Raw genomic sequence first — 15,853 nt, 5'->3', positions numbered from 1 at the left:
CATAATCATACGTAACACACCATTGCTCAGAAAGTTCCTTGAAATTGTCCATCAATCTGGTTTCCTCCTGCCCTGCATAGATCACTCCCTCCCTGCTGAGAAGGGGAACGAGAGGATCAATTAATGCCTAAATATAACGGTTGACACAGGGAAATGACATTCCCTACCTCATTACATTCAGATCGCTAAATCAGCAAAGAGCAATTGCTGTGAAGGACTTACTACCACTAACTGGGTTTCCCCTTGATTTCTCACCACTAAGCCACCATCAGCAGCAGACAGTATCATATTTTTTTATTGCAATATGCAGACACACTCTGAACAACATTGAATGGGCTGGTGATTAAAACATCGGCATTTGTCACATTGTCTGCAGCACCATCCTCGCTATTTCTGGAAGTGGTGGAATAGGATGGATGGGAAGTTGGGAAGGTGAGAAATGAGAAACAGAACGGCACCCCATCCATCATTACCGAGTCTCAAGCTGCAAATGCCAGGGCAGGGGGGAACCTTCACGTGTTATAGCAATAGCTTAAAGCCTTATACTCTCCTTTACTGTAGGGATCAATGATGATGTGACCGGCAGCTGAACAAATGCAGCTTTTCATCCTTCCCTCATGCCATGGGCATGCCATGCAGAGGCTAAAAACCAAAGCAAATAGAAAAATATCTTTCTAAACAATCCCATTTGTAGAATAAGAACTAGTTTGTGCTGCTAATTATCCTCTCTCTTTTCAGGTAGCAAATAAAAGCTACAGCAAGAAAAACACAGAATCACAGAATCATCTAGGTTGGAAAGGACCTTGAAGATCATCTAGTCCAACCGTTAACCCAGCACTGACAGTTCCCAACTACACCAGATCCCTCAGTGCTATGTCGACCCTACTCTTAAACACCTCCAGGGATGGGGACTCCACCACCTCCCTGGGCAGCCCATTCCAACACCTAACAACCCCTTCTGGAAAGAAATACTTCCTAATATCTAGACTAAACACATTCATTAGCCTGTACTGTTTGCCTTACGAAAACCCGCCAATGACACAGAACTGTTTTGATTGACTGAGGCTTAGGATCTTTGGTTAGAAAACAATCGATCCACTTATTCACAGCAAGCAGTTTAGCAATTCTGGCAGCTACAGGTCTGTCGGGAACAAACTCCCCTTCCTCACGGGCCCATCGGAGCATGCCCCTGCACTGGGACTGGACTGCTGTCCGAAGAGAGTCAGGGACTAATTCCCAGGCAACAACTGTCGTTATTTTAAGGTTCAATTTGCAAGCACTCCCCATCTATAAACTGCATGAAAACCATTGTCCAATGACAGTGGTACAAAAACAAATGAAAAACCCTTCCCTACTTAGAAGGAGGGAAGTCAAAAGGCTCTTCCTGGAAAGTCCTACGATAAAAAACAACACCAACTTCAAAATTAGTAGGACTGACTGAATTACCCTGCCACAGCACTTCATGACTGTTGATTAAAATCCGCTCTTGGTTTAGAGTTAATCTGTTTATCTGGCTCCTTCTCAAGAGTCAAAAAGCTAGGAGCTGCTTATGTGCCACAGGATAAGGCCTGGCCTAATTCAGCCGATTTCACAGGAAGAAATGTGAAGCAAAAGTTGTTTCTGCTGCATGCTGAAAACACTTAAGACCTAAGAATTTTTGCACCACATTCAGCAACACCTTGAGAGAAAATATTGGAGAAAAAGCGCTCACTAAAGGAGAGGGGGGAACCCTATGGATGTTTTGAGAATTTGCTGCTTGTGGTTTATGCCCAAGATTTACCGCGCTGTTCTGCACAGCATGCTGCAGCATACAAAAGGGCGCACACTAGATTAAACCGCACGGCTGTGCCAGGCACATCAGCTGCGATTTACACCCAGGCACAGCTCACATTTACATTTATACCTGCTTCCATTTCTGCTGCCTTGCTTGGTTAGAGAGCAGCAATCGCTGGGCTCGTTTCCCCTGACGCACGCGTCCTCACGACGCTGCCTGTCACTGACTCTTACCCAGGCTCACCGCAGGCTGCACGCTGCCATCCTGACATCGTGCCCAGGCTGCTCCAGAGTGCGAGCAGCACTCCCAAATAACTCTACCTCTTGTAAACACATGATCTTTTTACATTCAGAATTGCAGAGGAACTGATTTTTTTTTTTTTTTTAAATTCCCAGCCGCTTACTTTTTTTCCAAGCTACAATTAACTCTCACTGTATCAACTCAGAAAAATAACTGGGTCAGAAGCTTTAGAGTTTAACAACAGTAAATAGTTACTGTGATGGCAAAAAATAGTATTTTAAATGGTTCAAATCCATTTGCAGTGTCTACTTGGAAAAAAGAGCAGCTGAGCTTCCTTGACACAGTTACTCTATAGCCACTTGTTTTCTGACTTTAAACACTCACCTCAAGGGTTTCACTGACCACTACACCGACCACTACCTAGAGATTTCACAAAAAGAAGGTCCTGTTTCATTTTTGCAGTATTTCTATTTTGAAAGAAAAGGAGAAAGAGAAAGTAGAAATGAAGAATGGTCTCTAAGGATAGAATTACTGTGAAGTCAAGACCCTTTCTCCCACACATTTTTATCCCTCAGCAAATCAAACCATAACTCTGCATTTGCTTCCATCACCTACAAAACGCTGGCAATATTCAGAGCAGGACTCCCATGATGTTGTAGAAATTCTCAAAAAGCAAGCATGAAATCTGCAAAAGTCATATAAAATTGAACTAAATAAAGTCATAAGTAATGAATATCAACTGTGCATGGCATAGCAAAAGCTATTCAAAAGAACATGTGTTTAAACATACTTTCCATCTCAAGAAAGGTTTAGATTTTTCACTCTTCATAAAGACAGCTGAAAAAATTGACCAGGCAAATAGGTTCTTCCAAGTAAATTCCCAAAATGGGCAAAAATTAGTAAGCATTAAAAACAAAAAAAGAAAAATCAAGCCTTTTAAGTAACAGAAAAAGGAAAAGATATAATGTATACCCTTACCACGAAAGGAAATCATGTAGAGCTAAGGAAAAATGTTGTGGGGCTCCCTTAGTTGGGAGTTAGGGAAAACTGGCTATCGCTAGCAAACTTTTTATAGAAACTCTACTGGAGTTACACTGGCTATTCCTTCTGCTTTTGGAAGAAACTACAACACTTAAGTGGACTGAGTCTTTTGGTCAGCTTTGGTCTCTAGCCTTGCAATACTTGATGAATCTGCAACAGAGGGATTTTGGAGATGCAGAGGAAAGAAGGAAGACTCTGCATTCTTTCACCTCTTCCCATCCTTGTTAATAATCCATTAGTAGGAATTCATAAGACAAAAAGAAATACAAACTATTGCTGTAACATCAAACCGGTCTCCCAACAGCCCCTTCCCCCTTTCTGGCAGCAGGCTGCTTCGTTGGCCCAATCCAGCTCCAAAACTCAAGGGATTAGCACTATCAAGAAGTGCAGAAAAACAGATGATTCTACAGCAATCCCATAGCCGGAGTTTGGAGCGAGTCATTGTTGCAAACAAATGGAATCACTTACACGCACAATGATTAACTGTAAAAACCCCTTAAAAGGTAGTTTTACATTTTAAATGTAAATGGTAATCCAATACATACAAACTCAAAATCTCAAAATTCAAAACTATTCCACTCAATCACATCAGGGTGTGTGGCTGAAAAGTCTATGTACACGGTGTATTAAATAGGCATTGCCAAAGAAGTGGCTCAGCCGTAACTCTCGAAAGCACACGTACGTGGTGATAGGATCTGCAGAGAGTCAGAGCGTGCAGTGACCAACTTGGTGACCTGAACACAAAAGAGAAATCATCATATATACATAATGTCAACAGTACTGAAAATGCCCACATGCACAGGTTTAGCAACAAAATTAATTAGTGATTTCAAGTGACGGACCTAAAAATCTAGAGACAGTTCTACAAATACCTTCTTTCTAGACAAGCACTGCCATGTGCAGTGTTAACAAGAAAATTTTCAACAGTTGAAAGAAATGCCAGTTCTGTTTCAAATCACCACCAAAATCATCACACTTCCTTTCTAGCCCCCAAATTACAGCCACTGACCCAGTCACTGCTACTTTTGTAATCTTTCACACAGACAAGGTCTGTACCGCTCCCAAGAGTTTACCAGGATTAAAAGCTGCCAACCATCACTCAAGGTGCTCAGATGATGCACCATACGAATGAGATTTGAATGCAGCATCTAAGGCATTTTTAAGCAGCATTTAAGGCAAAAGATCCCAATCAGATCAAATACACCATCAGTTGTTCAACCCAGAGAGGAAAAAGGCACTTCTCTGAAATTATCAACAATTTTGGGGAGATGAAAAAATAAAAAGTTTTAGACATTATAGCAGCCTTAATCTGATGGCAGCCAAGAGGCTTGCCTGAAGTTCTTCTTATCAGGCATCTTCTCTTAGTTCAAGACCCACTCAGATAAATAACCACACCACCACCTCAGTGCTGTGCTCCTTCCTGCTATAAATTACCTCATCTATTTTTCATATTCCTAGCACTTTTTGGACTGTGCTGCAAGATCTGCAAGACATGCATTTTAACCTTTGCTACTCAAGGACAGAAGCAGCTTATGAACCCTGGCTGTGTAAAAAATTTCAGTATTAAATTTCTGTAGCCCAAACCATGAAGCTATTTACTGAAGCTTTATACAAACTAATTAAATATAAGGCTCTCGTGGGACATGAGGAGAAAGAAAAGAAGAATTAAGAGATAAATCACTGGCTTTTCTTTCCTCAGCAAATGTACACTCCAGTTTGATACATTAAACCAAAGAAACAGTCTGACAGTCCTTGGTCAGGCATAGATAGGCAGCATCCAAATCTCACATGGAACACACTGCACAGCATAAATTAATTATCCCTGCTTTACCGCAACTTGCACAAAGGAATTGGGAGAGACAATCCAGACAAGGGGATGAGCTTGAGATATCAAAGGCTCCATATGGAGACCACAGAATCTCACTTTCCAGCTTCACAGAACTCATAATCTTTGTGAGCACATGGTACAGAAACGTATCAAAGCAGCACTTCCCTCTCCTGCTGACCCCATGTCATCTTGTCAGGAGAACTCCTACCGCATGACACGCAGCCATTTCAGAGTTTCCTCAAAGACAGAAGCACTCTCGACAAGTCTCACAAGAAGAGCCCACTAATACTGGCAACCTCTCCTCTCCTCGCCAACAGTGTGCAACATTCAAGAGCAGACAGCACAGCCAAGCAGCCAAACACAACGCAGGCTTTGCTTGCGTCATCTAAAGGCAAAAGTCTCAAGGTCAGTGCAGTTGCTGAGGAAAGCCCCCCTGTCTGGACACCTCTGCAGGTTAAGCCACTTCTGCAGAAGACAGCGAGAACCTCCAGATACTAGAGACCATGGGATCACTGGACAATTCAGGTTGGGAGGGAGCTCAGACCAGTACCTCAAGGCTGTAGCCAGCCTGGTTCCAGCAACCTCCGAGGATGGTCGCGCTGCACCAGCACCTACAGACTGCAAAGCTTGGCCCCAACCACACTGCCCAAGGAACTAGGAAGAAACATCACTCCCTCCATGTCCCCTGACAATAAGCTTGATGCGTAAATAGTCTTCATCCTCAGAAATTCATTTCATCCTAACGTTGATCTCCCCTGCACGCACAAATGACGGGAAGCACCAACTCCAACCCAAAAGAGTCAAAGAACTGGCTCTTGGAAGAAGACAACAAATACCTATAGCTCATGGTAACAGGAGAAGAAAAAGTTACACTCATCAACACCCCATCGCCCCTACACAGAAAAATTACCAACTCCATTCAGCAACAGAAAATCAAAAATTGTGCATAACGATGATCTATTAACCATAACCAAAGTATTCCTTAAACAGTTTTTGATTAACAACTAAATTTTTAAACAAAGCTCATTCTATTGGTAATAATTTAAAGTGCTTAAGTACGTGTTTGCGGATTAATGGTTTTAAATGAAGCCTCTAAACACAGTTTCCAACGCACAGCCAGAGTGGAGCATAGGAAAAAAAAATGCAGTAAGTTTCTAAATGCCAGTAAAAAATACCAGAGTTTTCTCATGTGAGAAACAGATGAAACCTTACAATTTATGTAGCACGCCAACACCTGATTCACTCACTCCCACAGCAACTGCTTCATGGCATCATTTCACAACAGAAGAGAAGAGATATCCAACAACTCGTAATCAGAGTTACCCCCATATCTACACCGTTCCCACAGTGAAAGCCAGAATTTGATCAGGACACCAACATTTTTATCTAAGGACCACGGTATGTTTAAGGGTTAGGCAGCACCACACTTTTGGATTTAAGTTTGTCTTTAGTACCACTTCATTCTCCCGCTGTGGTAGAGAGACCAGCACATCTCTGGAATTAGAGAGGCAAGAGGTCTCACAGCTCATGGGAGCTTCCTACAGAGGCAGTCACTAGCCAACTCAGAACCCAGTGGTCTACGAGATGTAAAGCAAGTTTCATCAAATTTTAAGGGGAGCATGTAACTTTGAAGTCTCCCCCCAAACATAATATCTAAAGGCAGGGTGACAACAATCGCCATTGTCAAAGCAGCTTGTGAAAGGTTGAAGCCAGGTGGAGAAGAGAAGCTTCCTCCCTGTACTCTGAAATAAGTAAGGTGATGGGGGAGAGAATTGTTACCATCCCGTCATGTGTGGTTTTGAGCTGTTTGGCCCACCTACACCTCCCTCTCAAGGGAAGAGCAGAGGATGGACTAGCACCTCCCATTAGCCACTTCTGGAGTCCCCAGCAGAGGGAAAGCTGAACTGCGGGAGGGATGAATACCCAGAGCCAAACCCAGAGGTGCCCTCACCACTAATTCAGGAAGGAACCCCCCTTCTCCCAGCTCCTCGTGATCCATTTACACAGTTCTGGTCTTCTTAACCTCACATATTTAAGATAGGAACATTTTATAAGGCAAAAAGCAAAAAAATCAATTCACTTTTGAGACCACATTTACAGGCTTAATTGACCGGTCTCTGTGTAAGCACCTTCAGAGATGAACTGAGTTTTGGCAGTAACGGTCTCTGCACACAGGGAAGGCTCATTGCCATTTTACCCATCTCGTTGGCCTTTTTTTTCAAAAAGGAAGGGAAGGATTTCTTTTCTAATGCATGAAAAACCTGAGAAGATGCGCTTTACCAATTCTAAAGCCTTGTTTCTTATTATTGCATCCAATTCACAAATATTGTGACTACAAGCTTGTATCTATCACACACAGGTGGGGTAAGTAATGAAAGAACGTAGAAGCCTCTAATTCTGCATTGACTTCAATTCCCATTTCCAAAGACAGCTAGAAAACAGGAATAGAAACTAAACTAGTAAAAAAGAAACACGCTCTTCTCTATTTTTAAGAACCCCAAAATTAAAAAAATAATCAAAATAAACCCCTACCCAGCTTTATATTTGCTCAGGTAAGCATTTTTAACATAAATGTGAAACCTTCTAGGTACAGAGTACTAGGGTCAGTGTAGGACATGCATCTTGTAGGACAACATGTTTTAATGATTTGCAACCAGTGAGCAGCCCGCCCAGTAGGAAAAATAGTTAAGTACATAATTACAAAACAATATTTTAATTGTCAGTTTTAATCTAGGTTTCCTCCTCAGATTTAAATCACATTTTTTTAAATCGCATTGATTTAACTCAATCAACCCTGCCCGAAGGCCATCTTTCCTGCATGCTATGAGCATACCAAGCAAGTTTTAACCGATTAGATAAATCACTAAATCTCATAACTTCCCAACAGCAATATATCAAACCATACACAAGCCACAATTATTTTTTTAAATAAAAACTTTGCAAAAATATGCAGCTAAGTAGACATTTCACCATCTTTTTTTTTTTTTTTTACCTAGGGCACATGATAGCCTGAAACGCAGCCAACTGAATTCTGCAGACTTGCACGATCAGTGCAAATATGCTTCTGACTCTTCATCGCCTTCTTTACGAGGATGGGAGTAACACTGATGCATTAGTTTTATTGATTTATATATGTATGCATATATATGTGTGCATACACACAGACACTGCATGCAACCTTAAGGTGTTACACTCAAGAGCACGGTAAGAAAAACCAGGCAGTAATATTATGGACTCACCAAGAGCAAAATCCTGAATAATGGAACTTTCTAGCACAAACAGCTTTACAGGGACCCTCGGCACAGTCCCCATTACTACCAGTGGAAATATGCTCTTCTGACACTGCACAGATTTTTTTAAAGATTCCCATGATAGGAAGGGGATTAAAAAGCAATTAACTGGGTCTCATATTTCAAATGCAAAGCCATTATTTCAGAACAGCAGACAGAAAAATATGGATCTCTCAGAACTCAAAGATTTGTTATATTTCGTAAAAAAGCCCTTATCATGATACCTTAAAACGGCAATGCCATAGTAGAAACCTACCCCATGGGGACGAGAAAAAAGCATTGCAAACCCGATCCAGCATTGTATTACGAAAAAGCCCTGCAAATTCCAGGCAATCTGCAAATGATTTTCCCCTTCCCCACCCAAACATCTACTGCAAACTCCTACAATTGCAAGTCAGGACTGCAATAGCGAAACAGATGAAAATAAAACCATTCCTACCTTTAACTTGAGTGTCATATTCAGCTATGATCTCCTTATCCTTTTTGAATTTTGCTGGCGACGTCATGTTTTCTTTTCCAAAAAGATTAACAGATCCACCAGAACACAAGATATAAATGCAATTTTGCTCCTCTCAAATGCGATGCCTTGATTTTCCGCTTGTCTTCCCCCCCCCACAAAAAGGGAAAAAAAAAAAAAAATCAGTCCATGGAGAGAGGGTGTGAGACGGAGCACAGCAGCAGCAAAATGCAGATGTTAAGAGATCAGTGGATGGAAGAGGCAGCAGTTTTGTCTCCCTGCACCAAAACCTTCAGCAGCAGCATCAGACTAGCGAGATCCTGCAGCCCCCAAAGGCTCTTCCTGATTGCTAACGTTAATAGCACAGCCAGGGAGTGGAAGTCCTTCCGCACAACATGTTTTGTGTGGGTTTGGTTTGCCTTTTTTTTTTTTTTTTCCTCTCTTAAATGGGCTCAGAGATGATGCAAATCAAATCCCAAACGAGAGCAGAAACGGAGGACAAGAAGCCGTTTTCTTTGGTTTGCTTGCCTGCAAATGAAAAAAAAAAAATGTATTTTTAGAAAATTACAGCTCGCAGCCAACAGTCGCAAGATACGCAGCCAAAATTTGTGATTGAAAGAAGAGCTGCCCTGACATTGCAAATTGTCCTTTAAGCAGCAGGATGAGGTTAGAAACGCTGACCGGCCAGGTAACCAAGGGAAAACGCCTACATGGCAGCCAGCCCCAAGGGGGGAGAGGGGGCTCATTTGGAAAGCGGGGTCCCCAGGGGACCGAGGGGAGGGAGGGGAACCAGCCTGCGCAGAGAAAAAGCGCTTCTCCAACCGAGCAGCAATGCGGGGGGACGAGCAGGCAGAGCCTGGCCAAGCTGCAGCATCTTCCGTGGAAAACTGCACCCCAGCCCGCGACTGCACCCGCGGCGGGAGCGGGCGGACGAGCCCCGGAGCTCCCCGACACACCAGACCCGTCCCCGCCAGAGCGGCTCCATCCGCAGCTTTTCCTTCGGCAGCTCCGGGTTTGGGGTGGGGGTTTTTTTGGTTGGTTTTTTTTTTTTTTTTTTTTTTTTTTCCGGCGGCCCCTCGCCCGGTGCAGGGGTCGGGGCCGGCCCGCAGCCCGGCATGTGCGAGGCAGAACCTGCCCACAGGGGGGACGGCGGGACACAACTTTTCTCCCATCTTTTTATTTTATTTTTTTAATTTTTCCCCACCGTTTCTCGGGGGAGGGAGGGGGCGAGGCTGCAGCCCCCGCGGAAGATACGCGTATGGGAGGAAGAAATAAATAAACACGGCACCCGCCGGATCCGCATCCCGCCCGGGAAGAACAATGAGGGCGGCAGGGAGAGGAAGCGTGGGGGGGTCCCGGGGGGGGGCCGGGGCTGAGGGACGCGACCCCGCGCCCCGCCTCAGGGCCGCGCTGAGGGGAAGCTGAGGGGAGGCGGCGGGGCCGGCCGGTGGGGGCAGCCCGCGGCCCCCCGGCGGGCTGGCAGAGGAGGGGAGGGGGCCCGGCGGCCGGGCGGGGCGATTACCTGGGCGCTGCAGAGCCGCCTCCCCGCCTCCCGCAGCCGGGCGTCCTCCGGCCGCTGGCGCCCGCCACCCGGTCCCCCTCGCCGGCCCGCCGCCGCCCCGCCCCGCCGCGCCGCCCGTCCAATCGGCGGAGAGAGCTGGGCAGGAGCGACGGACGACCCGACCAACCAAACGGCTCCATCTCGCAGCTGGGCCCGCCCCCCTCTTCCCGCCGCTTGGCACCGGTAGCACCGCCCCGCCAGGGTGGGGTGGGCGGGGCCTGGCAGAGCGCTGTAGCCTCCGCCCCAAGGTCTGCGCAGGGGCGGGGCGAGTCATGCAAAAAGACTGCTGGCTGGGCCAATAGGAGCAAGGGAGGGCGTGCCCCTCCGCCAATATCCAGGCAGTAGGGGTGGTGCCACCCGCCTCCTCCAACGGCCTGCAAGGAGGGGGCGGGCCCCTCGGCGGATCTCACTAATCAGACCTGGAGGGCGGGGCCTCCCGCGCCCAATGGGAGCCTGAGGTCGGGAATTCAAACTGACAGGTGGGAGCGTGGCCGTTGGCAGCGGCCGGGCCGGGACGGGGAGCGGCGGCGGCGGCGGGGCCCGACTCGGTTCCGCTCGGCTCGACCCGGCCCCGCGGTGGCCGCCCGCCATGTCGGCAAGCAGCTGCACCTTCGAGGACCGGTGCGTGGCCGTGCTGTGCTGCCGCTTCTGCCGGCAGGTGCTGAGCTCGCGGGGGATGAAGGCCGTGCTGCTGGCGGACACCGACACCGACCTCTACTCCACCGACATCCCGCCCTCGGGGTAAGCGCCGCGTCTCCGGGGTGGGCGGCGGGGCCCTACAGGCCCGTCAGCATTGGGGCTGCGGCCTCCCCCGCAGGGATCTGCCAGGCGGGGCTGGCGAGGCCGCACGGGCCCCCCGGGGATCGCTCTCAACCCCGCCGTCACCAGGAGAGCGGCCCCCAGCAGCACGATTCAGCCCCTTCCTCCATTTCCAGCTCCACCTGGCTCTCCTTCAGCCCGGGGATGTCACGGCGGGACGGGCAGAGCAAGGCTGTCCCTTGTCTAGCAAATCAAAAGCCTAATTTAATCTATTCGTGGGGAAGACGTAGGCTCAGGAAGCCATGGGGAATTCCTCCAGCTCCTTCCTCGAGCAAAGATTAGAATTTGAAATAAATATCTGTAAACAGAACAAACCTGATCTTGCTCCGGTTCCAGAACGACTCTCCTCCGAGTCAGCTGCGTTTTGCTTTCCCACAAGAATATTTAAATACTAAAGAAATAAGATTGCAAAATAACATGTTAATAAGAAAGTATGGGTTAAAAAGGAGATAAGGAATCAAAGGTTTGGTTTTAAATGTCCTAGCCTTTAAGCTATTGTTCTGTAGTCTCAGCTGAGATTTGCCAGGAACTAGGGCAACGTCTATAATCAGATTTCTGACTGATAGAGCCACGCAGCCAGCAGCAGGGCCCGAGTGTGCAAGCGTCAGGAAGTACTACAAGAAGCAGCGCTTTCTGATCTAATTTGAGAGGGCTTACGATGCATTCGTGTAACATCACACGGGTCTCTCTTGGTTTCCATATGAGTATGGCTGGTAGCTGATAGGAAAATGGAACTGTGTGGTCTTGAGAAGGTTTAAAACAACCACACAGCGCTGTAATGATAACAACGCTTTGTTTGAACTTCAGATCTGTATTATCAAAACATTACAGCCACATTAAACCATTGCGTTTTTACTTTCTTTCCATTTAGTACTGTTGATTTCATTGGAAGCTGCTATTTTACTGAAATCTGCAAATGCAAACTGAAGAACATCGCATGTTTGAAGTGGTAAGAATGCCATTCTATGACACTAACACCTCCTCAAGCATGCCACAATGCCATTTAACCTTCTTGCTGTAGCCTACTGCAGTGCAAGAGTTAAGGGATGAATGAACAGATTGCACACTCTATTTCAAATTTAATGCTGCTTGATAGAAACTCAGCCCCCTACTTCTGGGCATGGCTGCCAGTCTATTTCTGTGCAAGTCCCAAGTGAAAATGTGACAACCTTGTCAGTAGTCTGAGTATCTGGGAAAGCTTGCATGCCACCTGCCTGATTAAATGTCTGTTTCTACACTGAGATAATTGTGTGAATAAGGCCGCAGTAAGAAGTAGTTACTCATATTCTAATTAATAGAACATCCTCTTGGCAGATCTAGTTGTTGCTAGCAGATGGAACATGCTGTCACTAAAGTTCTTGGAGTTCTGTTATCCTCTTTATTAATTCCTGATATTTAAGAGTGAAAACAACAACTCTCAAATAGCTCACAGTTATTTAAGATGATCCTTTTGGCTTCATAAACAAGACTTTTACCTTGTTCAGACTCAAACAGTGGGGGGTTGCGATAGGAACGCAGTATTTTATTTTTTAGACAGAAGTAGAGAAACAGAAATATCTCAGAGCACTGAGAAAGTAGTAAAATGGTTGTTCTAGGTTTCAACCTGGGAGAGTAGATAAGGCTTTGATATTCTCAATCTCGTTACTCCTACTACTGACACCATGCACAGCGCTTCTGTACAGATGGATTTTATGTGCATGATGAACTTCTGCATTGATTCCAATGGAATCACTGGCCTTCCAAAAATAAATAGATAAATACACCACCATTTGTTGGTATGTAAACTAATCTGGATTACACAATTTAGGTTACTAAATGGTTCTCTATGCCAAAGATCTAAAACTTAGATATTCTGTAACTCCTGACAGACGTTTGCCAAATATTTAAGATGCTTGTTTAACTATGTTCCCTATATCAAAATAGGAGCATTATTAATAGTCTGGTACCGTGGTTATTTTAACATTAGTTCAAACTGGAAAAGCCAATGACATCTATCTTTTCATCAGGCATTTGCAGTGCTCATTATGTCACTTGTCTTTCTAGCGGTAACATTGTCGGTTATCATGTGATTTCTCCCTGCAAACCTTGCCTGCTGTCCTGTAATAATGGCCACTTCTGGATGTTTCATAGCCAAGCAGTCTTTGGCATCAACAGACTAGACCCTTCTGGTAAGGAACACATATGTTTCCTTCTCTTCCTTAAAATCTTGAATTCTAAGTCCTCCTTCTAATGAGGCATCTCAATATAGTTAAAGCATATGGAGGGAGTGTAACATATGGAGGCATAAGGCAAGCGTTTCTGTATTGCTAATCTAGCAAACTACTTTGGGGGAGGTAGTTGCAGCTACTTTGTAAATTAAAATTTCTAAGTGGAAATTTATCTTCATTAGAAAACTTAACCTACCCCTTTTGTGGACAGAAGTCAGGATTTTCTGAAGCAATATTATAACTAAACACAGCCACCGGCTGCTATTTATAGTGGTATGTATAGCTTTACTGTGCTATTAGGCAGCTGTCCAATGGACACCCTTTTGGGGTGAGTCATGTTGTCACTTTGACCCTATATAACTGAGTCCTCATTAGCTCAAGCTGAAGTTGCAGCTCATGCTAGCTGGTTTCTTTAGCTAGGTGTTGTTTGGATGCCAAGTGTCTAGCAGAATTTGCCTTCAGTCCTCAGGAATGCATAGCATTCTGACAAATCATTTCTCCTTGCAGATGGGAGTAACTTGCTGTCCAAACCTTTCAGTGTCACCTGTGTTCTAGATCAATGCATTTAAAAATAAATCAGCCACGAGAGGATTACCAATAGCTACATGAATTAGCTATATAAATATATCTGTGGGTAGGGACTTATTCTTTGAACTATGCTGTAAAAACTACACTTACAAGATCACTTTGGAAGAAAAATAGGAGATAGTCTAGATATATTTATCATGAATGTGACTTACCAGGTTTTGCAATGATGTTATTTTCTCTGAAAACAGACAGTTGTGCAACTTAAAAATAAGGCCACAATCCAAAAATACTTTTTTTTTTTTTTTCCTCCTTTGTTTTCTTACCTCCTTCCCACCAGGTGTGAATGTATTGCTCTGGGGCAATTTACCAGATTTGGAGGAAAGCACAGATGAAGATACATCCTGCATCTCTGAGGAGGAGTATATCAGATAAATGTTATCTACAATATACTACAGTATCTTCCCTAGATTCATTGCATTGCTGTTTGGTTTGGATTTTTTTTTTTTTTTTTTAAATCCTGATGGCCTATCAGAGCTTAAACAATACAGGAAGCCAGGAAATGTGGAAAACAATCCTGAAAAAGGAAGGTATCATCTTCCTCTTTCACTGTAGCCTTCCTTAGACTCATGAGTCTGCCTAGTGTGTGTCTTCTGACTAGAGACACACCTTGGTTAGATCTGGAAATGGAGATGGAAGGTGCATTTACTGAGATCTAGGTCTGGTTTGGTTTTTACATTTAAGTCTCAACAGTTAATAATCCTTCTTAACTATACTTTTTCTTCTTTCCTAAAACAGTATTCACAGAGCAAAGCCTTTCAGTTACTATAAGTACAGCTTAAAAATCTTAAGAAATCGTCAGCCTGGCTGACGAAGTTCTGAGAGCGCTCTGCTTTTGTGGTCACACGGACCATTGCCCAGAGCTTCTATTTTGAGTATAGAGTTGCTGAATAAGTGACTTAAAGTATTGGAGCTTTGGCTGTATGATCTGGCTCTGCTTTTAGCAGCTTGTTCTCCGGGCATGTGAGGCATGCGAGGATGCTCCTGAATGTGGACTGGGGAGCTGTCTTACAGAGTTTGCCCATCTTCATCTTTCAGTGCTTTTAGGATCATGTTTCTGTGCAGATCAAGTTCATTATCTTTCCTCTGATAAAACCTAAATACTGCAGTTGCTAAATGTCCAGTAGAACTTCAAGACTACACTGGAGTTTTTCTTAAGGTCAGCAATAAAATCCATCCAGTTTGATGTGCTATTTTTCTCCTTTATAGGGTAGGGATCCCTCCAAAACAGAACTCGGTCATCCGATTGGGTCTTTTTAGAGAAAGAAAAGAGATCAGGTTAAATATTTGGTGTCATGTCTAACCTTACGTCCTGAAGCATACAGACAATCTGGTTCCTGTAAGAAGTAATGGATTCAAAGCTCATTATCTGAGTCATTACAGCCATAGTATTTAACTTATGAACTAAATACTGTCCCCTTCAGCTAGTCACCTGAAGGATCACCTTTAGAAAATTCAAGGTACAATCATATAAGAGAACAGAGGACATTTTTAAATTTGGATTGATGCTGAATAAATCATTCCGTAGCCTCCTGTGATACTGGAAGAGGTGCAATGAAGGCAAATCTGAATTGTCTTAGTATTTTTATTGCATGTTATATATTTCTTAATTAATGGTGCTACCTCTTCTGCATTGTTTAAATGTATATTGGTATATATATGTACATGTATGTGTGTCTTGTTTTGACTTCCTGTGCCATGTCTGCTCATTAAATCAAAGTTTTGGACTACATAGTCTTATGGGATGTAATAAATATGGATGTGTAATTATATCAGATAATCAAAACAATGAAATAGCATCTTGTGCTTGTATTAAACTAGTTGAATATTTAGGTTCTTACAACTATGGTTTTGGTTTAGAGACCCCCCAAAAAATCACCTCCTTTTTAGGCTGACAAGCCTGACAGTTTCTCAGTCTTAGAGGTGTTCAGCCAGTTAACTCTTCTATGACAAAACATCCCATTTTTTGCCAGTTTTCTATGCTGCATGAATTTGTTCATGTTGTGACTACAGTATTAGGCTGGCAAGGTGACATCTCAGACAGTTTTTCC

General features: G+C 44.3%; 2 protein-coding genes across 4 annotated transcripts in view; one reads left to right on the top strand and one right to left on the bottom strand.

The window, feature by feature from the left end:
* SRGAP2 (SLIT-ROBO Rho GTPase activating protein 2) overlaps positions 1-10,230 on the bottom strand; it is a 114,320-nt gene extending 104,090 nt beyond the window's left edge. For all 3 annotated transcript variants that reach the window (XM_074850109.1, XM_074850110.1, XM_074850111.1), the window contains exons 1-2: positions 10,153-10,230; positions 8,613-9,158 (exon numbers count right to left, since the gene is read on the bottom strand). In XM_074850109.1, the coding sequence (XP_074706210.1) occupies positions 8,613-8,679 (67 nt within the window). In that variant the 5' untranslated portion in view covers positions 8,680-9,158; positions 10,153-10,230. The remainder of the gene's footprint in view (positions 1-8,612; positions 9,159-10,152) is intronic.
* A 489-nt stretch (positions 10,231-10,719) lies between these two features.
* On the top strand, positions 10,720-15,556 carry FAM72A (family with sequence similarity 72 member A). The gene is made up of 4 exons (XM_074850127.1): positions 10,720-10,932; positions 11,882-11,959; positions 13,054-13,178; positions 14,083-15,556. Exons 1-4 carry the CDS (start codon positions 10,781-10,783, stop codon positions 14,175-14,177), a joined length of 450 nt encoding a protein of 149 aa, XP_074706228.1. The 5' UTR covers positions 10,720-10,780; the 3' UTR covers positions 14,178-15,556.
* Positions 15,557-15,853: the final 297 nt, after the last annotated feature.

The sequence above is a fragment of the Strix aluco genome, chromosome 25 (assembly GCF_031877795.1).
Source record: "Strix aluco isolate bStrAlu1 chromosome 25, bStrAlu1.hap1, whole genome shotgun sequence".
In the NCBI taxonomy this organism is placed as follows: domain Eukaryota; kingdom Metazoa; phylum Chordata; class Aves; order Strigiformes; family Strigidae; genus Strix; species Strix aluco.
This window is presented reverse-complemented; position numbering and strand designations above follow the sequence as displayed.

What these genes read in the sequence shown, in the direction of transcription:
- FAM72A (XM_074850127.1), top strand. Translation starts at nt 10,781, where the DNA reads ATGTCGGCAAGCAGCTGCACCTTCGAGGACCGGTGCGTGGCCGTGCTG. An exon ending in ACCGACATCCCGCCCTCGGG is followed by an intron (nt 10,933 to 11,881) that starts GTAAGCGCCGCG and finishes CTTTCCATTTAG; the next exon opens with TACTGTTGATTTCATTGGAA. An exon ending in CAACAGACTAGACCCTTCTG is followed by an intron (nt 13,179 to 14,082) that starts GTAAGGAACACA and finishes CCTTCCCACCAG; the next exon opens with GTGTGAATGTATTGCTCTGG.